Raw genomic sequence first — 24,861 nt, 5'->3', positions numbered from 1 at the left:
TTCATAATTTTTAGAATATTGTTTTTACTGTTAGAGGAGTAGGAGTAGGTTGCTGTTAGGTGTCTGACGAAGCAATTATGGCCCAGACACATATGCTGGAAGCTGACCTGACATTTGCCTCTGGATAGTTGTCATAGCAGCAACCTGAATAGAGTAGCTTGATACAAGTGCCAGTTGCAGAGTGGATACAGGTTCTGTGTAAATGAAATTCGTCTGAATATTAATAAATGCACGCATACATGGAGATCACCAATACTGTGTTTCCTCCCATTTACATCTAATTCCTTAATGTTCATTTTTAAAGAAATAGAGGCTTGTAAGGACATGTTAATGATATACTTCCATACGATATGTGTTGTTGTTTTTCTATCTGTAACAAGGAGGTTGACCTAAAGAAAGACTCTTCAAGTATGGTTTATTAGCAAAACCCCAAAAACCTAAATGCCTAGCTGTTTTAGACCAGATATAAAAGGAAGGAAGTTATTGGTGGACAAATTACAGGTATATCTAAAACTATTTTGGAAGAAACTAATTGAAAATTTGAATTGCAGGGAGGGCATGGACCTCCATTTCAGGACCACTGTATGGGGTGTTCAGCACTGAGGGGGAAAAGATCTTTAAACCTTCATATTTGAGGACAGAATTTGTTTCATCTTTGCCACTAATTCATAGCTTCTCAATCTTGACAATGAGCAGGTATTTCCTGTATTACAATTCAAACAGTGGGAAAGAAGGAAGGAGGATATTTGTGTGTGTGTATACTCCTTCCTGATGAATGGCTACTATGACTTGAAGGAGGAAGGAAGAGACAAAGAATACGGCTCTTAAATGCTGTATTAATTTTGTTACTCTGTTATTTATACTGCCTGTTTTCATATCCAAGGCAGATTGGACAATATTAGTTACATAAAAAGGAGTTATGCAGAAATGTCTCCCTGTTTCCCAGTGGGGAGCTGGACCATGCCCTTTGATGCAGAGCTTCTGTGACGGAAAGCTACAAATACAGCAAGCACAAGGAAGTGGTCTTATTTCAGGGAGACTGGGTCCTTGCCACAGCTGTTCAGTATGCAGGAAGAGCACACCAGCTCTAATCCTTGTAAGAGGTGGAGGCGGGCGCCCTTCCTCTTGGGTTTCATGGAGCCTAATTTTCTCTAGAGGATGGGAAGGGAAAGATGCTTCACTCATGCTGACAAGAAGTGGCAACAATGCAGAGGCACACTGTGGTGTATTTCCAAAAAACCTAAACAATTTCACCTCAAAGTCTTTTTTTCTTCAGAATTGGAGGCTTATGGAGCCTCAGAAAAGACCAAATGGAAGCAGACAACTCATTTAATATAAAGCAGCCAGATAGAAACCGGAATTCTAAAAACTACACAAGGCAAAGTCACTTTACTTTGCAGAGTTCAATGTTTCCTACTGTATTAATGGTAGTTTTATTATTGTATTTATGATAGCTTTATTTATGATAGTTGATAGTTATTTTGTGTTCAGCCTCCTGCTTGTGATTTGGTATTTAATAGGGCTATGAGTAATTTCTGTATCTCAGTACCTATCCTATTTTATCTGTGTTCAAAATTATCAGTGAGAAGACTGTACTATCCTTGGATAACCACACGCCAGTTTGCATTTCAGGCTTTATACACTTCCATCATTTCCCCACCTAATGATAATTTTACTTCTGAGTTGGGCTATGGTTTGCTTTTGTGATTGCAAATGATATGCTTTAACCACTGAGGCACAAAATGTTATGCAGGCGCCATTTAGCTGCATGTGGATTATTGTCAAGAGACCAAATTATGTACCAGTAGTGGGAAACTCAGCTTCCTACCCACAATGCATCAACCATATTGTCAAGGGGAAGAAAATAAGCAGCATGCATTGTAATTTTAAATCCTGCTGCCTTTCAGTGGCAAAATTCCTGATTTCAGCAGTGCTGGATAGAGTTGTGCTATTCGCAGATGCAGCTGGAAGGAATTGCTGAGTATCACAGGGCAGCCCCCTCCTGCCGCAGTCAGCCCAGCCCGTGTTAAATTTGCAACATGTACTCAAAAGGAATAATGTGCAAGGCATGCAATTGCAAATAATTTCTTGCTTTGGATTTACACTGGGGCCTTAAGGTCAGCAGGTAATTTTTCACCTCAACACAGAGATCATTAAACTAGAAAAAGCTTTATTTTTCCAGGCTCTTTGTGCTGAATTTCAGTCTGCTAACATTTTAAACACTCAGAACTGCAGTCTTGAATGTGAGGTAAAATTGATGCTAATGTCAGTTTTCTGTTCTGGAGGTTGATAAAGCTGAAGGCTCAGGAATGTTTTTTGGACATTAATTTTAAAATAATCTTATCCCCTTCCCTACTCTAGATGGAATGAAAATGAACAGGGACCAAAATGGTTGTGTTCCTGTGTCTTTAATATTTGTCTTCTGTCAAGAAGACAGAAGAGGAAAGGCTGATGGAAATATGGATATAACTGTTCTCAGGAGACTCAGGCCAAAGGCGTAGGTTTTGGCCTTTTGTTCTTCCCATTCTTATGTTGAAAGCCAGGAATAAGAGATATTTAATGATCCCTTCCTTTCACATACAAGAAGATTTTGAACATGAAGCTCTTTCTAGTCTGTCAGATGTTTCTAGAATAGATAAGTATATAAAAGTCTGATTTTGTCTTTCCTGTGTTTAGATAAGGGCTTCACTTACAGCATGAAGTGGGGATGTAGTTTCTGGGAGTAAATCCCTGCTGTCATACAGAATTTGAGCCAGTTTAATGAAATGTTTTGGCAGCAAATATCTGACCAACTATTCTTAGCTGAAACTGTGAGTCAATTCATAATTCCTTGGTATTTTTGATCCCCACAGAGCCTTAGCAAGCACGAATATTTCTGGCACCTCTATGCATATGAGATGTTGCACCTTCAGAGCAGGCTGTTCTGCTGAATACCTTTGTACCCACAAGGAATTATATTAGAAATAGTGTTGCCAGCAGAAGCAGGGAGGTGATCATCCCTCTATACTCTGCACTGATGAGGCCACATGTCGAGCTCTGTGTTCAGTTTTGGGCCCTCACTATTAGAAGGACATTGAGGACCTGGAGCGTGTCCAGAGAAGGGCAATGAAGCTGTGAAGCATCTGGAGCACAGGTCTTACGGGGGATGGCCGAGAGAACTGGTATTGTTCAGTGTGGAGAAAGGAGGCTGAGGGCAGACCTTATTGCTCTCTACAACTCTATGAAAGAAGGTTGTAGTAAGCTGGGAGTTGGACTCTTCTCCCAGTTAACAGCGATAGGGAGAGATGTAATGGCCTCAAGTTGCACCTGTTGGATATTAGGGAAAAACTCTTCTCCAAAAGAGTGGTGAGGCACTTGAACAGGCTGCCCAGGGAAGTTGTGGTATGACCATCCTTAGAAGTGTTTAAGGAAAGAGTAGATGGGACTTTGGGACATCGTTTAATGGACAATATTGGTGGTAGGTGGACAGTTGGACCTGATGATCTTAGAGATCTTTTCCAACCTTAATGATTCTATGAAATCAATGCAAACTCACAACGTGCATGTGCAAACCCTTATTTTTCAAGAGAAAAGTGATGTGTTTTGGTTTTGGTTAGTAAATTGAGTAGATTTAGAAGATTTTAAACAATCACAAATTACTTTTAAATTCAAAGCATCAACTGCAAAATATATTCAGTTGTATTCCTCAGAACAAGGCAGTTCTTCACACAGGAAATATATTTGCAAATATGTGCACAGACTGCTTCTATTTGATAGCAAGATCATGTTTGTAATTCAACAACTGGCTTGATGTCCCTAAACTAAATTTAGAAACATATTTTTCTAAGAAAAAAAAAGCAAAAAACAAACAAACAAACAAAAAAACAAAACCAAACCAACTGTGGAAGCAGGAACTGAGTACATTGCCAGGAATCAGCACCAGCTGCCATAGAGGCTAGGTGCAGGGCAAGGCAGCCAAGTAGGCAGTGGCCGACAGCCCAGGCATTGTGCCAGGCAAATCCTCCCCTAAAATGAGAATATTTGGGGAACAGATTTGTACTGCAGTGCACAAATTTCATGCTTATTACTCATGATATTTCATATTAAGCTTCAGTTTTACTGTCTCCATTAACGAAGCAAATCAGACTGTGCATCCTCCAAAGCCGATCAGAGTTCATTTCTTTGTTTTGTCCAGCCACTTATGCTGTTATGGTTTAATGGTTATGGAATCAAAAGGCCATACCCCAAAGCATCACTCTTATTTATTGAATCTTCTTTTAAAATACAAAACTGAAATCAAAGGGCGTGCACCAAGTACAGTAAAATATTTAGAGTTGGTCTTCTTCACTAGCAAAGCATTTCCCTGCTATTAAATAGTTTGAGACATGGTGAGGAGGTCATTTTTTTTTTTTTTTTGAAGATACCTTTATTTTTAAAAGATTTTTTCTATTTTTTTAACTGTAAAAGTCAAGCTGTACCCGAGGCAGTGTTTAAAAACATGCATTAAATTCATAGAAATGATTTTGTTTTTCCACAAACACACAGTTCAGATTTTAAGGCAGGTTTGAAATTGAGTAGTTAGGAATCAAATGTATCAACCACAGGGCAAAACACTTCAAGACATCTGAACCTGTTGTTGAAAACAAGAACCAGTCATTAAATGCGTACAGGAAAGCAACTGTATACTCTCTTATTTTAAGACAAGAAAACTGTTTTTGTAAGGCGGTTATCTGTAACTCCTATTGGAATTTATCCATGGCAGAGACACTGTACTTTAAAAATGGCAATATGCTACTGGAATCTCCAGGATGTTTTTCCTTTTCAAGGCAGAACACAGAGGCATTATTAATTGGGTGAAACTTCCACATTGACCTCAAGCACTTCACTCTAGGCTATCATCTCCTGTATCTAAATGAAAAAGAATTTCATTTAGAGTCTACTATACAATGTTTCCCTCCACTGTGGAAAGTAATATGTGCAGTATTAAAAGAATGTGCAGCACAAAAGAAAAATAGGAAAAAAGCTCAAAAAAGTCCAAACCATACTCCATAGTTTTCCAGTAAAATCTTTTCGAACAGTTGAATACCTCAGAGACAAGAGGTGTATAGAAAGCTGTTTTGTATCTAGAAAATGTCCTGTCAGTGGTTGGGAATTGGATGGGAAACATTAACTCACAGCCTGAACCAGTGATTGAGCACCTGGTGAAGGGGCATAGCCATCCCTGGGAGCACAAGTGGAAGCATTCACCTTTGTGACCGGAACCTCACCGAAGGGCTGGCAGCTGCAAGGGAAGTATCTCTACTTGATGATTGCTTCCTTTGAGTTTTTGGTGAGTCCTGATCCTTGGAAAGTGGTAAGCAGTTCCTTCTTTGTTACCAGATTGTGACCTCAACCTTTCTTGGGTGATTGGAAAGTAGTTATCATCTCTCCTTACAAGAGTGATGCCACATATAATGTATGAGATGAAGAGACCTATAGTGGGAGGTTTAATTATATTGCCTGTGATGATACTATAGTAATAAATCCACAAAGCTGGCACAAGCATTGCTCCACTTCTCCCACACGCTTTCCCCTGCATGCTTTTTAAATATTTGATTCATGAGTTTTGAAAAGTTCTCTAGTGCCACAGTTCTTCTGCACTGAATGGAGTGATATTCATCTATCCCAACTGAACTTGTTGCCCATGATAATAGTGATAAAATAGCATACTGGCAAGGGGGAATGGAACTGACATAGTTTTTTGAGAACAGTACACATATCTACAAAAAGCACAGGAAAAAACCTTATCATTGTGATGATAAAAGCAGAGTTGCCTGAAGCATTGCAAGGCTTGTTCTGAACCAGAGGTGTATGCAGCAACTGAGGAATTTCTCTCACTTTGCCTTTTTCTAGTTCAGCAGCAGGTACTGCTACATCTCTATCACCATGCCTCAGTTTCAATAATACGTTAATTCATTCAACAGCACTACCTGAAGGCAAAACTGCTCATGGGATGGGAAATGACAACATTGCTTCCACACAGTTTATGCTGTTTCTGTTTGTTAGAAAGGTCAGGCATTCAGACTCCTCTGTTTGTACTGCCTGTCAATGAGAAGGCAGCAAAAAAGATCCACAACCATCTTCTGCAAGGTGCTAGATACTGCAGAGAAGCAGGCTTTCAAAGGACAAGGGATATATGCAGAAACATAACAATTGCTTTTCTGCTCAGAAGGCTGCGTCTAATTTCCACTGAAGCTTTACTTGTATTTTCTTCAGATTTGCAATTAATCTCATTGTATCAGGGGCATTCTGGTGCCTCACTTTTGAGGCAGGGCACTTAGCAATTAAAGTCCCCTTAGGAACAGGCTCAGCTAGCCTGCTCCCTTGATCCCATGCCTTGAGCCATCTTATGCTGTGCAGGCATTCAGTCAAAATTTGCCTTTGTATCTGTCTATCCTAAGAGGAAAAACATCTGTGTGAGGTCTGGACATTAACAAATCTCTTCTCTCTGCTGGTACAATGGGGATAAAGCAACAGTTCCACCCATCATCTCTTCTCTCATCTTCCTCCATTAAATTGTAGCTCTGAGGACTACTCTGCTCTTTGTGTGGCACCTTTGTCCCTCTGAATTGAAATAGATTGGGCTTTCTCCAAGATAAATGCCATGTATTTTGTGAAGAATACCATGAACACAGAGGAATTTTGCCAAGATTCAAAGGCACTGCAGCAGTTTACTTTCTCGAGCCAAGTCCAGTAGAAGTTTCTAACCTGATGCTGGCCATCACTGGACACATTAGTTAAAATCACACTGATGAAGCCATAGCTGTGCATACACTGCAGTGTAGTATGCAGTCTTGCACTGTGTCCCTGTGCTGAGACTTTCAGTTAATACTATTAGTTGAGAAACCGTTAGCAAAGTACAGTTTTTCCTACATTAAAGCTAGACAAGAGCACGACCATATCCAAGTTTCAGATTTCCTTCTTAATATATCAGGAAATGCTCAAGTATCTTATGAACCACTGTAACTTCTGCCTAAAACAAGAACAGCAGGAGCAATAAAGGTAACTTGCAGGGCATTTCCAGGGGAAAGCACATTGGGAGTCACCTATTTTGAACTTCACTAAAAATGTTAGTTTGTCTCAAGCACCACAGAAGATAAAAGCTATCCTCAATTTAAGCAGAGAGAGAACAAATCCTTTAGAAGAACCCAGTGTCTCCTTTCCACAGTGACTTTGTATCACAGATATGTAGACCACAAGCATAGCTTGTTTGTGTTTCCATGCTCTGCCAGCAGTTCTGGTGACTTCTGAAAGTTCATGTTGTTCTGATATCACAGTGGATAATGAACTGCAAGTAGCTGACAGGCGATGAAAAACAATCCCTCTGCTTTGCTATGACTCCAACAAAAGTGATTCTCTGACAACTCCTTGCAACAATTGTCTGAGTCTCTCTTCCGAAAGTTTTCTGTTTTGTAGAAGAGGTGGCAGGAGTTAAAACAATAAGAAAACAAAAAAAATCACAAAAAAAAAAAAACCCACACAACTCAAACTCTGCAATGTGAAAATGCTAACCTTTTATTTAAGGTTAACATACCCATTCCAATCTACAAATAATATGTCATGTCATCAGGAATGCAGAAGACTAAAGTGTGTTTTTCTGTCTTCTCCACAATAGCGCCTTTATATTTTGATCTTTTTCCTTGCCAGTCTCATGCTTTCATTTCTTGTCAAGCGCTGGCTTTGTCAATTTTGATGCCTGGTGACAGCACTGATTTTGGCAGTTCATTTCAGTGTTAATAACTGCAAAACATGAGGAACCTACTACCTTTATAATTAGAAACTGAAGTATGGTAGTTTTTCTTTTTTTATTTCTTTTCTTTTTTCTTTCTTAAACTTTTGGCAGCTAACAGTATTTTGATGGACACTTCAAGATCCCGCACATCTCCACTCATGTTGCAGGGAGTTAGGATTCCTAATTGGACTCTATTATGCCTGATTTATCTCAAGTAGTCTATACCAATATTTCCTCGCTACTTGAAAAATTATATTAATCATTTTTTTCTTTAAAATATGGATCATTAATCATCATGGATATGATAAAATATGGGTCAAAATAATTAATAACAACTCTTTTGTCAGAAGTGTCTTGCACCTCTTGCGTCTTTTCCATTTGATGTTATCCTTGTGAAAGGAAATTCCTAAGAACGGGCTTTCTCTTGATTTTTTTAACATACCTGCAGTGGAAGTGGAAAGCTGTGCAGTCTCCCAGCTGTTCCTTTCAAGAGATACAGTGTGCATGTGTGAGAACAGCAATTAGGATCCTCTTAACTCCACTGGCAAGTCCACCCTGAATTATCAAAACAGTTCCTAATCTAAAGAGTATTTGGCATGAGTCCTTTAAAAATATTTGGAGTTGACTTTGTATTTTAATTAGCTAGTTTGTTCAAATCTATTCTTAGTACTTCTGGAGGAAAAAAAAAAAAAACAACAGACCAAAACAGAAGTCTCTCTCCTGGTTGTGCATCGTCCTCATCCATAGTTTATAGAATCACAGACTCATTTGTATTGGAAGAGACTCTTAAAGGCCATTTAGTCCAACTCCCTTGCAATGAACAGGAACATCTGTGACTACATCAGGTTGCTCAAGCCCTGTCTAGCCTGACCTTGAGTGTCTTCAAGGATGAGGCATACAGCAACATGTTCCAGTACCTCACCACTCTCACTGTAAAAGATTTTTTTCTTTTGTCCAATGTAAATTTCCTCTCTTCCAGTTTGAAACTATTTCCTCTTGTCCTATCACAACAGACTCTGCTAAAGAATTGTCCCCTTCCTTCTCATAGCCCCCCCCCTCTAGATATTGAAAGGCTGCTTTCAGGTCTCTCTGAAGTCTTCTCCAGGCTGAACAGCCCCAGCTCTCTCAGCCTGTCCTTGTAGGAAGGTGTTTCATCCCTTGAATCATCTGTGTGGCTCTCCTCTGGATGTGCTCCAACAAGTCCTCATCTCTTCTGTACTGAGGGTTCCACATCTGGACACATTACTCCAGATGAAGTCACATTAGTGCAGAGTAGAGGGGAAGCATCACCTCCCTCACCCTGCTGACTGTGCTTCTTTTGATGCATCCAGAATATACAGCTGGCTTTCTGGCTTTCTGGGCTGTAAGGGCACACTGGTTGCTCATGTCTAGCTTCCCATCCATGAGTACCTGCAAGTTCTTTTCATCAGGGCTGTGCTCCATCCTTGCATCCCCTAGCTTTTACTGATAGCAGGGATTGCCTCAACCCAGCTGCATGACCTTACACTTGGAGTTGTTGATGTCGTGAGATTCACCTGGGTCTACTGTTTGAGCTGTCTAGGTCTCTCTGGATGGACTGTTATCCCTCCTGTAAGTTGACTGCACCCCACACAGCTTGGTGTCATCTGCAGATTTCATGATGGTGCACTTCATCCCACTGTTGATGTCATTCATGAAAATATTAAAGAGTACTGGTCCAAGTACTGACCCCTGAGGGACACCACTTGCCACCAGTCTCCATTTGGACATTGAGCCGTTCTAGTACTTTATCCTCTGGAATGTTTCTAGTGAAGGATAACTAAATTTGAAGTGGGAGAAGTTGGCCCAGAAGTACAATTAGTTTTTTGAATCCATCTGTCCTGATGACTTTGGACAATGGGCTAGGGGATGCTCAGTGTATGTATTGTCTTAAAAAAAAAAAAAAAAAAAACACCATGAGCAGCCCAAGAGGTGGAGAAATATTCAGTGTCTGTCTTGGGAAGTTATCGGAGAACTTTGTACCTATGATAAAATACATCTCTGGTGTGTTTTGAATACTTTTTTAAAACAGACTATAAATATTCTAATAATTTAAAATAATAATAATTTTCAGTTTTCAGCAGTAGATCTGTTGTGAGTAGTTGAAATCTCCTGTAGATGTTTATTTTGAATGCCTAACTATAGAGATAGGGAATTTTGTAGGATTTTTTTTTAATAATAGTTTTGAGATATGCAACATAGCAAACAAAGTCACATGAAACAAGTCTTCTGCACACAAATTGATCAGGAAACCTGTAGAAATGTTCTCATTACAAATACTGAATCTATGCTGACTTCAGAGAAATATCTGGCTTTTTCAGATTGTGATAGAAGAAAAATAAGGCTTTCTGAGAAAGGTGATATCATTTAATACATTTGCTTTAGGGAATAGAAGTTCTTCTCCTGGTCTAGAAAAAGATGTCACCTATTCCTATGCTCGTTTTGCCTCCATGCTTAGATCACAGTTGTAAGAACACCTCTAATACTGTTAAAAGATGTCATTCTTTTAAAGGACTATCAATATTTAGTACTTTACATTGTCTGACTCTTTTTATTTAAAGAACTATCATAAAGCCTCATTTGGATTTTGAATTCAGTGAACTGTATATGTCTTTAATTTTGTTCTCCCTGGTCTTGAACAGGTTTTATTTAGTGGATAATAATGCCACTACTAGCCTTAGCAACTAGAGAGGAAGGAGAAAGGATGTGCAGTGAAAACCAAAACTGAAGTGAATCCTCACATCCATCTTTTATGGAAATTCCACTTCCACCATTGCTAAGAAGTTCATTGCTAAGTGAATCAACAGCTTTATTGCCATGTTAAAGGAAAATATACTATCCTGTGATATGCTATAATATTGTTTAGGTTTCTGGGCTTCCCGTATATTGGTCATAAAATTAAAAGGTGGGTCAAAGCCAGGAGAATTAATGTTGTGCATTTAAAACCAATAAAAAGATGCAGAGTTCAACCAGAACAATGTATGCAATCAAAGCAGTCAATAGTATCATCACTTATTAAGATTAGCTGACACTTTCTATTATCATACCATATGCAGTTGGGTAATAATTTGATGACGTTTATTGTTCTGTATGTCTTCCACCTATTGAAGTATTTCAGAGAAAACTTCAGCCATTTTCAAAAATGAGGAAAGATTTGTCCTTTAAGGATACTTTGATCCTTAATTGTGATTACCATTTCACAATAAGTAGGTAAATAATGCTATCTAATATTTGCACTGTAATGGTACATTTGGCATCATTTACGCCAAGGATGTTTTGCTGGATGCCCATGCTTACACAACTGATATTCAGTTGCTAAATTCCTAGAATGTTTGAATTTCAGTGGGTGTAACTAGGAATCTGGTTTCAGTACAGAAAACAGGAGATGAACGCTGGAGCTGTGAACCACAGCACAAGTGACGATGATAAAGGATCAAAGGAAGAAAGAGTGAGGTTGTGAAATGGGATTTGATGAAGCAGAAGTGAAAGAAATGGGTCAGATATGTCTGTATAGTAACTGTTGAGTCACAGCCTGAACCACTGATTGAGCAGCTGGGGAAGGACCTGATCAGCCCTGCGAGCACAGGTGAAGGCAATTCTCCCATGTGATTGGAAGGGGTGGAGCCTGGCTGTACCTTTCTTAGACCCTATTTAAGGGCTGACTGCCACTGGGGAAGGATCTCTGATTGGAGATCCCTTCCGTGTGGAATTTTCCCTGCAAACCTACCTCTTCAGTGATGGGTGAGTGCTTTTCCTTTGTAACACTGTCCTATTCAACAAAATGGAATTCAACCTTTTGTTGAGGTTTAACGAAAGCAAGTGTAGAGTGTTGCATCTAGGGAGAAATAATTGCATGTACAGGTTGGGGGATGACTTGCTGGAGAGGAGCTCTGCGGAGAGGAACCTGTATCCTGGTGGATGACAGGTTGGCCATGAGCCAGCAGTGTGCCCTTGTGGCCAAAAAGGCCAATGGCATTTTGGGATGCATTAAAAAGAGCGTGTCCAGCAGGTCGAGGGAGGTGATCCTCCCCCTCTACTCTGCCCTGGTAAGGCCTCATCTGGAGTACTGTGTCCAGTTCTGGGTTCCGCAGTACAAAAAAGACAGGGATCTCTTGGAAAGAGTCCAGCAGACGTCCATAAAGATGGTGAAAGGCCTGGAGCATCTCCCCTATGAAGAAAGGCTAAGTGAACTGGGTCTGTTTAGCCTTGAGAAAAGAAGACTGAGAGGGGAGCTGATCCAGGTCTATAAATATCTAAGGTATGGGGAGCAGAGTGGTGAGGCCAGATTCTTTTCAGCATTGTGTGGAGACAGGACAAGGGGAAACGACCAGAAACTGCAGCATAGGAAGCTCCGCATGAATGTGCGCAAGAACTTCTTTATGGTGAGGGTGGCGGAGCACTGGAACACGCTGCCCAGGGAGGTTGTGGAGAGTCTCCTTCTCTGGAGATATTCAAGACCTGCCTGGACACCTACATGTGTGACCTGGTGTAGGGAACCTGCTTTGGCAGAGGGTTGGACTCGATGATCTCTAGAGGTCCCTTCCAACCCCTACAATAATGTGATTTGCGCTAGCCCTTTGCTACTGTACTCCTGTATTGCCCTTCCATTGTGTTGACCTTTCTGATTGTAATAATGAATAAGGAAAAATAACATGAGGTGAAAACAGGAATGACTTTTGTTAAATGTAGAAGCCAGCTTTGCTTTTGTTGAACAGGATAGGATACTGGGAATCTGAGGCTGAAAAAAGTCTCAAAGGGAGAGAGAACCTCAGATGGGACCGTTGGTGAATGTTAACAATGGTGAAATGCAAAATAGGAGATGAAAAGACGTGAATTGCTGAAACTACTCGGGTATCAGGGAACAAGAGTCTTGTTTGAAAAGGAGAAATTAAAACTTATGGGCAAGAAAACTGAGAAGGAGGGTAGAAGGTGAAACTGCAAAAGCAGAGAAGATGGGATGAGTCAGGCATTTGGAAGGCACAGCATGGAACAAATGTGAAGAGGCAGAGTACAGGATGTATGTTATCATGTCATGGTGGAGAGGGAAACAGCAGCAATGCCTGAGTTCCCAGAAGGGGACTTGCCTACAGACCTGGCAACAGGAGCCAGGAATCCCATGGTTCGCCCTGCTTCCAACACTGCTGCGTGCAGTTGCTGATGGCCACTCCCGGCCCTTTCAGATTCAGCAGAGTGTTCCTGTGACAGAATTTCAAGTTTCTTTCCATTATTTTAAAAAAAAAATAATAATAGTTAAACAAACCAAAGGCCATTGCATTGTTATGGTTGTAGAACTCAAGCACTTATGTAGTAGGTAATGCTAGCTTAAGATTGCCAGAATCTCACCATCTGAAAAACAGTGATAAAAGTCCCATTCAGCAAGAGTATTGTGAGGATTAATTGTGTATATGTTGAAAAGTGCTGCACAGTTTTATCATGCATTTCTGTTGATTTCACTTTTTGAATCAAAAATCACAGAAATAAATTGGTGTGGCCCAGATGGGAAAAATATATGAAACATTATTTAATTTTTTCTAAAGCCCCACTACAGGCTATTGAGGCTAAAAATTATTTTAAAGAATATGAAAGTGTTTCATTTTTCCTAGTGAATATGTTCTTTCCTGTGCTGAAGAAATGGAAGACTGGCTTTCCTATCTGTTTGAAGATTAATCTACATTCAAGGTTTTCTAGCCTCAAAGTTGTCTTGTGAGAGCAGTACGTATTGACAGGAACAAAAACTAATCCACATTAAGCAGTTTAATATATTCAAAAATGAAATGTCAGGCAACATGAGGCAAAAATGTGTTCCTTTGTTTCTCTTTTTTTCTAATTGAGTGGGAAAAAATCACCTTGACATAGGGGCAGTTAAAAGCTGGTATTTGCAGAGCTGTTAATTTGTTGATCTTTCATGAAAGCAGCAAGTTAAATGCATGTCTTTGCCATTTTTGGAACATTAAAATTTATATTCCCTTTGCAGAAGTTTTGCTAGCTTTTTGGTCAGCCGGCATTGTCCATTTGCTTTTCATGCTTAATGATAACAGTGGAGTAAAAGCCAAGGCAATAGCTACATTTTGTCTTAACGGGAGTGCACAGAATTTTTGATGCGTATGTATGGGATCAAAACTCAGAATGGAATCAATTTGCCAGGGCTGCGTATTTTAATAAGCTTTTTCTTTTATTATTATGATGGTGGTAAAGGAGATGAGGAATGAAAAGGAACCTTGGTGCTGTTAGAGTTCTTTCCAGAAAAGACAGACTCCTTAAAAAGATGTCTATACTTTATCTCCTCTGGCATTGATGTTGGACACTGGGATGCTGCCAGTTGGATTATTTGTAGCACAGCTGTGACATTCCGTACTAACATCTGTGCTGCTGTAGGAAGTATTTCCCTTTAAACTATTCCTTAGAATTTCAAGTGTCAGTCAGTCAGAGCAGGGTTTCCTTGGTATACAGGCTATACAACTGTTCATGAAATCTTTTCTGATTATGTACAGTCCTTAGAAGGTTATTTAATTGCTTACATGAGAAATAAATAAAAATGATTAGAAACTTATTTGAATTTGAAGGGGAAAAAAAATGATCTATTTTCCTGATATAGACCTAGGCATAAATGTGAAACAGTGTAATCTCTCTGATATACACTAAGTTGAGGATCGCAAATTCCAGTCTATCAAGTGAACAGATAATATGCATTTTAGCATGCTTATGTACGTGAGAGGTATTTCTATATTTCTGTGATTCCATCAGTTTCCAGATCATATGCTCAAGACCTAAATTACTTTTCCTCCCAAATAAAGTCAGAAGGGAAATATTGTTAGAAAGACAGCTTATTTCTAGTACAAACTTCTGCCTTTAAAGTGAAGAAGGTTCCTAAAAATGCTAAAATCCTGGAGGAATGTACGTTAGGTGATGCCTAAACCCCTGTAACCCAACTCATGCTAATCCTACAGATAGGGCTGACCCCTGAGCCTCAGAACACACTTGTCTAAATGTAGAAACCGGGTAGGATTTTAGACATCTTGAGGTGCTGAGCTAAGCACTCAAGCCTAAACTTCAGGACTGAAACAAATGGCACCTTAGTCACTATTTGGGTACTGCTTTTAAAAATGTGTGTAATATTTAGAAGAAGGCAGCTTTAAGTATCTCATGTGCAGAACCAAGAGTCCCGTGCACGGCATTTGCTCAACCTATCTCATGGCCTCAGGAGTGTCTTCCCTGCCAGGATGTGGTTACCTCCTGAGTTCCTAGCGCCGGGCACACCACGTGTCCCGCGTGGCCAAAACTAGTTTGATACAAAGCCTTTGGATCCCACTGTCAGAGCAGCTGATGAGTTTTGTGATAGGGAGATGCTGAGTCAGGAGTATTGACAGGGAGCTGCGCTGGAAGCATCCCTGAATCATGCTCCCTGGCTGTTTGCTGTCTCTGTTCTATGAATTGTACGTTTCCACTCAGTGAGTGGCACAACTTCAGCTATGACTCCTCCCAGAGCTTTGCTTTTAGTCTGGTTGCTAAGAGATGGAAGCTTTGAGTTCAGGTTCCCCCCACCAAAGCTATCAAAGACCTCACATCCCAGATTTTACGCCTCTTCACTGTGCATCGCAACAAGAAGGGAGAGCTCTGGTCTCTTGCTTCTCAGCGATGTGCTCCAACACAAAGGCTAGCATGCATCAGCATGCAGCAGGCTCTGTTGTGCTCTTCCATGAGCTCAGTGCATCAGGTCTGAAAAAAGCTCACTGCTGTATGTTCAGTTCACAGTGACCAAGAGGGGCTCTGGAGTGCAGGAACAGCAAATTTGTGGTACACAGATAGATGGAATAAGAAGATGTTCTTCTTGTCTGTGGGACAGCACTTCTTGGCTGTACAGAAATTATTCTGGAGTTATTGGTACATGTATTGGTAAAGATATGTCAGTTGTGCATATATAGTTAGTTATTGTGGCAGCTTACATGAGTTAGTACCCTTCGCACTGCACCCTTGATCATGACCGGTTATTGGTAAATTTGCTGAAGATCCCTTGCAAATCTTCACGAGCATAAACTGAGGCATTCAGGGAGTTTATAGCAGAAAGGATCGTCTAGTTTTTAGAAATAAGGATCTCAGCCTTGAGGCTGTTAAAGGAATTGGATGATTTAAGCTTTCTTGCCAAGATAGAATTTTCCTGTATAACTTATGAATATTTTCTTGTAGAAATTAATACATTATCTCTTATGACAGATACCAGTTTCCTTTGGAGTTAAAAGGTAAATGATATTAAGGTTGAATTCTTTGCAAAAAGAAAAAAATCATGTAATTTTTGCTTGAGTCTATTATTGTTTAAGAAAATGCGTATAAGGCAACTTGGCCAACTCTAAAAAAAAAAAAAAAAATGCAGAGCTTAGCTTCAGTTCCTATTAGTGCCCAAGAGGTCTCATTCTGATTGTTTATGGAGTTAATTATGTGATGATTCAACATTCTGTATTAAATATTAAAATTTCTGTTAATAATATATGTTCTATCTTGTGAGTCATCTCAATTATAGCCCAATCTCTTTAGCCAATAAATAACTAAAAGACAGGGATATCTTCATCTCGAAAAAGCTGGTGGTGAGACTGACTAATGCAAACAGGAAATCTACTTCACAGCCATTTTTTCTTCGACAGAGTCCAGATGCTGTTTGAACTATTTGATTTGTCTATGCTGGTATATACATCGATATTTCTTTAAAAAAAAAAAAAAAAGGTTGTTTGTAATTTTTTGTAGCAATCTCAGTAAGTTTGGTATATTTGGCAACCAAACTTGTGGGTTTTCTTAAAATATTATAGCTCCTTAGTTTTATTTGAACTCACTGAAATGTATTTGTCAGATATTGATGGTTTTCCTTTTGCAACTAACAAAACGCAGTCAATCTTGATGCTTTTTTTTTTTTTTCTTCTTTTCACTTGTGTGGCCACTGTGAGTCTGAGTGGAGGTGTGGGGCTCTCAGCAGTACTTACAGCATCTGATGGAGAAAAACAGACTTCTGAAACAATCTCCTCTAGGGGAAAGTTGTGAGGCAGTTGTGCTAAATATTGTTCTGTATCATGCAAGCATCGCAGAAGTAAACTGAGAGTGTTAGGGAAATGCATGATGTGCAGTTGCTGCTCAAATGCAAGATTACAAATGCTTTCAAATCATGTTTGTGGAATCATCTTTGCCCTTTGATTCTTGTAGGCATGGTCACTATCTGAGCCATCTGCAAATAGAGAAAATGTGGCTATGTTCAGTTTCTCTACTCCTTCTGTCACTTCTGAGAATGATACTTCAGGAGAAGTAGTTGGAACATTTTTCATTGATTTCTTTTATTGAGAAGGAGACAGCTCTCCAACTCAGAGGAGTGATTCCTGTAGTCAGAAAGTAATGGCTTCTTTCTTGTTTCCCATACTATTTTTAGACAGAGATGGGTTTTGCAGGAGACTGAGCTCTTCAGGATGAGAGGATGTCTCTTCCCTTTTAAGAAACTGTATGTTTGGCTATTGGAGCACAAATAAATAAAAATACAGGTTTCCCATAGATCTGAGATTATTTATTTGCTTCTGTTCAGCTGCTGTTCTGCCTATCAGAGACATGTCTGTGCTTGTTTAACATGAATTAAAATTATGTGAAAGCAAATACATGGGAAGTCTTAACAGTGGAAAAGACCCTTCTTATGCAAGGTAAAATGAACAAAAAAATAAATACAAAACCTTTCTTTGTTTTTTGCAGGATGAGGCTACACCAGCTGACAAGCAGTACAAACAGGAGCCAGCCCAGGTCACTTACTCTACGTCAGCTGTTTCCAGCACACAGGAGGTGTTGTACATTAATGGAAATGGGACCTACAGTTACCATAGTTACAGAGGGCTCGGAGGTGGGCTGCTAAATCTCAACGATGCTTCTAGCAGTGGTGAGTTGCCTTATGAAATACGTCTGTGTGTATATGTGCTCATGTGTATGTTTCCCCTGCTGTACAGAAAGCTAGTCCAAGGGATTCAGTATCCATGGAGTATAAGTGGATAATGAGGAGGAATGCAATCTTGCAGACAACTACTGCTAAACAAAATCCTTGTTCTCTGGAACAAGTCTCTTTCAGTTTCAAGGGACTAACTCACAACAGTCTTCAATGAGACTGAACCCAAGCTATGTGGCTGGATTTTGAAAGCACGAAGCTCCATACATTTTATGAAGGAAATGAATTAGCATAGATTTCTCACATGGTTTGTCTGGCTAACTTAATTTACTGTAGGTAAGAATCTGGCATGACAAGTGTTAATTGAAAAATCCTCAGTTGTTGGGGAGTTTTCTGCTTCAGGTACACGGGCTAACTTTGGCAAGACAGGAGGTGTTCAGCTACAGCCTCCATTTTTCAGCATGCTAAGCAATTTTCAAAATGTTATCAAGGCTGCAGCCTGCAGTGTATGGTGTACTGGTGACCTTCAGTCGTGTCTACTTCATCTTCCTTCAGTGAATGATTTGTGCTATATATTTAAAAAGCTTTTAAAATGCAGTATTTTAGTTCTCAAAATTCTTTCACTTAGAGAGTGAATGATGGTTACAGTTGTTTCCATATGAATAAAAAACACACGCGGTGTTTAATACGATCTCTGATCAAACGCTTTCACAGGAGTAAATGTGGAAATCTGTTTTCCTGGGAAAATATACAAGAACTTTAAAATTATTTTACATTATTATATTATGGTCAGAGAATGTTTAAGCAAGTTCCCACTGAAAACAGTTTGCTTTTGTTCTTTCTTTCAAGTAGAATTGATCTTCCCATGCATCTTCTTTGTCAGTACAACCCATCAGAATTGTTCTATGTAATCCTAAACTGTGATGGAATCACGACTGCGTTGTATCCCTGTTCTTCCATTCAAACCTCTTGTAACTGGACACATTTTTGTAACTCCCTTTTTACAGTGGACTGTAGAGTTTAGGCAAGAGTATTCTGTCACCTCAGTATATGCTTTATTTAAAAAAAAAAAAAAATACAGGTACCAATTTGGCATCATAAATTAGTCTTGTTTCCAGATTAGAAGCAACACTTTCTTTGTATCATTAATGTAGAGGAGTCTAGTGCTTTGTTGTAACTAAAGCTGAAGATGGGTTTTGTAGGAAAAAATCGTTATCCTGGAGCTATCAGAGGCTGTACAGCTAACGTTACTTCTTAACTGTGGGGAGTTCACTGCATTCCACTATGTAGCAATACCAGAATACAGGGGTCAGTGGAATGCTTATGGGTTGCATAGTGATGTATGTTCAAACATTTCTTCTTCCTCTCCTTTTCCTACTTGCCCTAGCAAATTTTGTCTGAATGTGTGGTTGTTTTTTTTTTTTGGTGGTGGTTGTTTTTTTTTTTTACTTTGGAAGAAAAGTAAACTGTTGCACCTCTTCCAGTTGGCTTTGCACAGTTGAAGCATTGTACAGAGTTGTCCATCTTCTCTGCAGGGATCTCATGTGATCCAAAACTGTACAAACTTACTGTCTGTGTGACTGCACTTGGAAACCAGTTGTTAATGCTAGCAATGTAGCTGGCTGCAGATCTGTGTCCCACCTGCCATTTCAAGAAGTTCATTGGGAATGTTGTGGAGTGGGAATGCCACCAGTTTCTTAGTTTCATCGACACAAAAGCGATCAGTAGTCAAACTGATTATTTCTGGACTACTGAATGCAAAGTCTCTAGCTCCATTAGCTCTTTAAGACAAACTAGGGGATTTGGAGGTCAGTTATTTGGGATTTGATCATCATCTCTTACATGTTCACAGATACTTGGTTTTTCATTCTTGATTGGGGTTGTAGTTGAGTTCCCTTCTGACTGATCTCACATGGTGGTTGTTTTCAATCATTATTAATTTCAGGGAATCTTGTTAATTCCCTCTCTGGAGAATTGAGAGAGTTTGTTGCAAATTGTTTTCAGGATATAAGTGAATTTTAAGAACAAATTTCCTTTTCAGTTCAGAAACCCATCAAATGCTCTCATCACCTTTACAAGTGTTCTCCTAGTGTAAAAATAAATACACATCTCAGTCAGAATACATGTATAAACAAATACAGTCTGTTTTTTGTGTATCTTCCTAAAACAAGGAAAAAGGAAGAAGTTGGAAAAGCTAGCTAAAATTCATAGCTTGAATATCTATTTCTGGGCATTTCCACTCAGTTAACAATTTAATTTGACTATTTCCTTCCCTATGGAGTTCATTTCTACACTGATACCATCTTACGGACTCTGCTCACCCAACTGTTTGGTGGCTTTGGCTCAGGGAACTATCTGTGTCTGTTGTTGCAGTGCTTCCCTCCTCAGTCTGTCCTTCCACATGGCGAATTACAGATCCATAATTAGCTCCTTACACAACTGTATGGAGTGAGCTTTCATGCAACAGCTAAATATGAGCAAGCAGAACACAGCAGCTTGTACAATGACCCTTCCTTTTTTTTGTAGGAGTGAAATAAACACAGCAGGGAAAGGTGTGGTCTCTAAGTCCTTTCTATTTTTTCCCCTGCTTTTAAACCATCTATGCAAACCAGCTCAGCTTGAAAGCTTCGTCTGAACAGCAAGAAATCCTCAGGTTGTCAGAGCCTCTTTCAGCCTGTACACAGGCTGGAGAGAAACTATTGATTTCTTCTAGATGTTCAAGGAGAACTGCTTGTTGAGAAGTATGGCTTTCCATGTTTCTTGTTTTTTAAGTTTGATGAAGTTCCTGCTTACAGAGCTGAAAAGAAAAGCCCCAGGATGATGTCAGTGTGAATGAATTGGCTTGCCAGCCACAGAGGCTTTATCTAGCCCAGCTCCACCATACCTGGAGAGATATCCAGCTTGAGGGCAGGAAACAAATTACTCCATTGGGAGCAAAATATTTAATTGCCACTATCATTTGTCAGAGACCCACAGAAGTAGGAACATCCCAGATGTCTCTGTCTGATGTATTGCCATTCGACCCTGAACATAGCAGGGGGGTTGAAACTAGATGATCATTGTGGTCCTCTTCAACCCAGGCCATTCTATGATGATGACTCTCTCCAGCTGTCAGGACCGGATCTCCACAGACACTTTGTTTCCCAAGGCCCATTTTCCCTTAGAAAATATGGTTCTACTGCCACTGCTGGGCTTCCTCAAGGTGATCTGGGAACAACTTCTCTGTTGTCAGCTTTTCCAGGCAGAAATGTCAGCCAGTTCCAACTGTGTCTGTTTAAAAACAAACAAACAAACAAACAAAAAAAAGCAAACAAAAACCCTGCGTCTCAGACCGGATGGTAGATTGGCTATGCAAGACTCACCCAAGACGTTCCCTTGTATTATGATATGACAAAACAATTATTCTGTCTCTGTTTCTCTACACAGATCTGCAGCCAACTTCCACTACAGCCACAACTCAGCACTGCCTCCCAGGCTCCACGAACGTCCAGTCTCCTTCCAACTCAGGTAAGTCTTCCTTGCAAGACTAATAAAGTCACACTCTGGCCAGATCCTGAATCCACACGAGTCTCTTGCATTCCCCTTTCCCTCAAGCAGGCCTTCACAATCTGGCTGAAATTCCTGTTGCCCAGCAAGTACCCCAGTCACTCTGCTCATCTCCCTCTGCTGCCCCATGATGCCTCTGCTCTCCAGGCCATTCTCAGCTTTACCTACATGTAAATCAGCCTTCTTAGTCCTTCAAGCTCTTGAAAAGTCTACTATATCATCCAAGCAGCTCAGGCTGCAGGATCTCTGTAGTAGTTTTGTAAAATGAGGAGCCACCAATCTATCTCAAACTCAGTCCACGTTAACCTCTGTTGATATTTGTTACTGATAAACGGGGGAATCTGATCTAGTATTTGATCTAGTGGCTGGCAGCCCTGTCTGTAGCAGGAGGGTTGGAATTTAGTGATTCTTGAGGTCCCTTCCAACCCGAGCCATTCTATGAAAATTATTGTATGTCTTTTCCATTTTTCCCTTTATGCAAACTTGTTTTCCTTGTTTATAAACTTTACCAAGCTTTAACTACTTGAACTGAAAGTTTCCATCCAGAGGTCATCTGTGGGCTGAATACTTTTGAAGTTGTTTAATCAAAAGTAATTTAGCCACAGGTTATTGGGAAAGTGTGCCAATTTATGTGCTTATGAGGAACCCCAGCACCTTTATGAAATGGCTCACAAACAACACTTGGCAGAGGGAGTTGTCATGGGGATTTTCTCTGTTCTGAGAAAATGTGCTCGGATTTGGTGAAGCTGTAAAGATTATCATCTGTAAAATCTTGACATTTGAATGTTCGGTAGAGGTTTCTTGGTAATAAAGTAGAAATAAGTAATTAAAAAAGAAAAAGTCCAACTGAGAATATCAGGAGTCCAGCCAGTTCTTAAAGTCTGACTGGGTCACCCACAGCATGGCTGGCCATGATGCAGGGGGTGAACAGGCAACCACCCAGTTGCCTTCTCCAGCATTTCTTTACGTCTTTACTGCTGTACAGTTTTCTGTATTCTTAGTGCTATCCTTCTGAAATCAAAGTGGAGGTAGAAAGGAAAGGCAAAGGAGCCTCTCTTTATCACATAGATGCAGAACAAGATAGATACAGTTAGGAATCTGTGAGGGCGTGCTTAGTTGCATTTCAAAAAGGCAAAATGCAGTACTGGGAGAAATTGGCGTATGTTGTGGCAGAAGTGGAAATTTCCGTCTGTGAAATACTGTCTGAATTGTGTATTAAGGCGATCCTCCTATTTCTTCCTCTCCTCTCCAAATTATCAGCCGCATGGCATTTGCAAGTATTATCTTGCTCCCACCATAGGAACTGTGATGAAATGTCTGTGAATTAATCGGACAGTATCTTTTCTGTCTTTATAGAAAGTCCAGGAGGCAGACAAGAGAAGTGTATACTACGTAACTAATCTCCTGTGATGGATATCAAATGTTACTGGAGTGTCTCATATAATCTAATCCTGTCACTGAAAACCAATGTGTTTGTTGATTGTTGAAAATGTGTGATGTTGAGTGATGGTAGATATTTTTGTATTTTGACATCTCTATTCTCAGGCAACAGTTTAAATTATCGAAAAATGTGTTTCCCAGAGGGAAAAGGGTAGGAGTGAGAAAGAGGCTTGAAAGGCCCAATGCATTGGTCCCTGATTTCCCAATCTAAGATCTCTTGACACTTATAAGAATAGTTTAAGGCACATGTGTTCTGTTTAGAGGTAGGAGTACAAGAAACATAATATTGCAATAAAACAGTAGTAGTAAATACATCCGATTTTGGGGAAGTTACATGTTTTGATGTTTTTTTTCTATTTATTTCTGTGGGAATAGAGGTGAATCCAGTAAATATTCACTTCTTGCTTGTGGTAGCAATGGTAGTGGGAGGACGGCTGGGTGATCTTGTAGATCCTTTCCAACCTTGTAATTGTATGATTCTTCTGAAGCTCCTTATGGGGGAAAAAAAAAATGGGAGAAGTATATGTGCAGTAGAAAAGACACAAGAAACTCTTTGAAAGAGGTTCCTTAGCTGCTAATAAAAGTATAGAATCTTAGATGCTTAAAATCATTTAACTTTTAAAAATGATTTATTATTCTTAATTATTAGAGATACTGAAAGAGTCATTGATATATTTATTATTCATTTATTGATTTTTATTTTTTTTATTTTATTTTTTACTTCAGCAGTAATTATAAGATTTGTCTATCCAGGTATAGCATACAACTCTAAAGGGAGTTTTGCTGGGACAGGTGATACTGTCTAGGCGATCAGTAATAGTACCTCTATGTCTGAGTCATATTTTGAAATTTAATTTAAATTGCTTAATTTAAATATAAATTTAAATTAATTTAAATTGTAATTAATTTAAACATAAATTGCTTAACCAGCTTAATTTCAGACCTGTGACTTATAGAAAAGCCATTTGCCCACGCTGTATTTAATGGCAGATACTCCCAGCAGCTAACTTGATAAGTGGTTGTCTAACACATGAAGAGTGGATTTTCAGAGTTCTCCTATTTAGCTTGATGTGATTCCAGCAGGAACCGTTTCACTTCACGGGGGAAATTAGGTCTGTGTAACTGGACTGAGGTGGTAAGTGTACAATATTCCTGTTTTCAAGTGTCAACCAGGTGGCCTCTCCAAGGTACAGAGGGAAAGTATCTCGGAGTCTTCAGCAAGTATACTGCAGAGATTATAAAGGAAAGGATCTGTCTTGTGAATATGTTTAACCCACTGCTTAGGAGAACGTAGTGCAGCTATAGGAACATGGGCGACGACAATAATGAGTTGCACTCATACACTAAGAAAATAGATAAAGTTCACCTTTACAGTGTGTGCTTGATCTTTGCTTGCATACTGCCATGGACACTATAGAACCTGTTGATGGTTGCATATAGGATTTTTAATTGTCCTGAAATACTATAGGATGGGAAATAATATGCTAAATCATGCAGTACTACCTTGGAGGACCTTAACACTGCAAAATTTATTGCAAAAAAAAAAAAAAAAAAAAAAAATCAGATTAGGCTTTCCCCTCTATTTAAGGACACACTCCCCCGTTCTTGTGAAGATTGGCAGGTTAATAAGTACCTGTTAAGCATATGAAGGAAATACTTCTACTTAGGAGAAATAGCGCATAAGCTACTCAATTTTCTCCATATTTAGGCATCTCTAGTGATGGCTTCTGGAGATGGAGGTATATGAAATGTATACTGTAACCAGTTTTTTTTTATGAAGCCTTCAGAATAGCTGTGATTTACTTGCCTGGGTAAAGAAATGTGGTGGAAATGTATTAAGTTTTAGGTTTTTCAATAGCTAATTTAAACAAAATTACACAGGAAAATCAATACTAGAAGAGTAAGATGCATTTATTCCTTATCCTAGAATCATAGAATGGCTTGGGTTGAAAGGGACCCAATGATCATCAAGTTCCAACCCCCCTGTCACAGGTAGGGCCACCGACCTTCCCTCCAGATGTGGTACTAGACTGGATTGCCCAGGGCCCCATCCAGTGTGGCCTTGAACACCTCCAGGGATGGAACATCCACAATCTTTCTTGGCAGCCTGTTCCAGCACCTCACCACTCTCTCTGTGAAGAACTTCCCCCTGACATCCAATCTAAACCTTCCCTCCTTGAGCTTAAAACCATTCCCCCTTGTATCA

At 39.6% G+C, this 24,861-nt stretch overlaps 1 protein-coding gene across 1 annotated transcript in view; it reads left to right on the top strand.

Annotated features, from left to right (window-relative positions):
* NOL4 (nucleolar protein 4) overlaps window positions 1–24,861 on the top strand; it is a 188,402-nt gene that overhangs the window by 158,263 nt on the left and 5,278 nt on the right. The window contains exons 10-11 of the mRNA XM_085221021.1: window positions 17,486–17,666; window positions 21,096–21,176. Of these exons, the coding sequence (XP_085077147.1) occupies window positions 17,486–17,666; window positions 21,096–21,176 (262 nt within the window). The remainder of the gene's footprint in view (window positions 1–17,485; window positions 17,667–21,095; window positions 21,177–24,861) is intronic.

The sequence above is a fragment of the Meleagris gallopavo genome, chromosome 3 (assembly GCF_905368555.1).
Source record: "Meleagris gallopavo chromosome 3, MGAL_WU_HG_1.1, whole genome shotgun sequence".
NCBI classification, from domain to species: domain Eukaryota; kingdom Metazoa; phylum Chordata; class Aves; order Galliformes; family Phasianidae; genus Meleagris; species Meleagris gallopavo.
This window is presented reverse-complemented; position numbering and strand designations above follow the sequence as displayed.